At 42.4% G+C, this 1,216-nt stretch overlaps 1 protein-coding gene across 1 annotated transcript in view; it reads left to right on the forward strand.

Annotated features, from left to right (window-relative positions):
* LOC119591733 (metabotropic glutamate receptor 6-like) overlaps window positions 1-1,216 on the forward strand; it is a 5,757-nt gene that overhangs the window by 3,669 nt on the left and 872 nt on the right. Inside the window, exons 3-4 of the mRNA XM_037940483.1 lie at window positions 38-128; window positions 996-1,112. Of these exons, the coding sequence (XP_037796411.1) occupies window positions 38-128; window positions 996-1,112 (208 nt within the window). The remainder of the gene's footprint in view (window positions 1-37; window positions 129-995; window positions 1,113-1,216) is intronic.

Genomic DNA, 1,216 nt, shown 5'->3' on the forward strand with positions numbered 1-1,216 from the left:
AATGACGGAATATTTTTTTTTCAAATTTCGCCACCAGCTGGGCCTAACCGAAGTACAGATCATGGAAGCGACGAGGCTGGCAGTGCAAAAGGTCAACGAACTTGAGCTTATCCCCGGAGTCACACTGGGTAAGGTCATGACTCTTTAGAGACTCTTCAGTACCTTTCTTTGCATTTTTAAAGATCGTCTTTGCAACTTGAGAGTAGTGTATCTTAGTCTTTAGACATTTATCCACATAAAAAAATATATGTATCATTCTGATTTCGTATGGAACTTAAGAAACACTTTTCGCCGAAAAGATCGACATGCGCTAGAAAGTGTACAGTGTGCAAGGTGGTATCAGGTTTAAGATTGACTGAAGATCTTTAGGATAGTTTATAAACAGCTCATTCTGTGTACCAGGGAACGGCAACCTTATATAGCGCAGGTAGGGGCCATAAGTGAGATCATGGCAGCCTATATCCATCTTAATAGGTAATAAATAGATGTAGGCTAATAATGCTAATTCATAAGTAAATCTGTATCAGAATACACTGTGATTTGTGCGAGGTTTGATGCCGTTTATCCCTCGAAATTCTCTCAACACTGAAGAACAAGATGACCGATAAATTCCAATGGCGGGCCGATGTGGCCGGCAGTAGGTTCCTGACCCCTGCTCTCTACTGTATTTTATCTTATACAAAAGAATAATCATAAGCCTCTTCCAATCCGTTATGAAGATCGACCACAACATTTGACCATAAAACATGTTTTCAACAACTACTGAGTCTCCCTCCCTGTTTGTCTTTCCCGCTACATTTGATACCGTCTGGTGTGCAACACGTGCTTCTAGCCATGCTAGGTCATTAATAACGTTTCCCTTAACATTTATGCTACGTCTCGTTCCCTCTTTATACACTTGCTGCCGCTTCTTCGTTAATTTCTTTTGCAGTTAAAGAATGATCTCGAAAGATGGATTGGTTTAATGATGGCAATGATATTTCGGGATCTCACAGGACTGCGAGTGGTGGACACGTGCGGCAAGACCGAGCGCTCCGTGAAGATGGCGCTGGCCTCGCTCGCGGACGACACCAGGGACTGCATCAACCCGGCCGTCTCTCTCGGGTTCCTGGGTAATCATTCAGCTAAATTAGTTAGTGCGTTCGTATTAGGTGTAATTATCATTTGCTTGGGGGAAGGGGGCAATGTAATATTAATATCATTATCATTAATATCA

The sequence above is a fragment of the Penaeus monodon genome, chromosome 29, assembly GCF_015228065.2.
Source record: "Penaeus monodon isolate SGIC_2016 chromosome 29, NSTDA_Pmon_1, whole genome shotgun sequence".
NCBI classification, from domain to species: Eukaryota; Metazoa; Arthropoda; class Malacostraca; order Decapoda; family Penaeidae; genus Penaeus; species Penaeus monodon.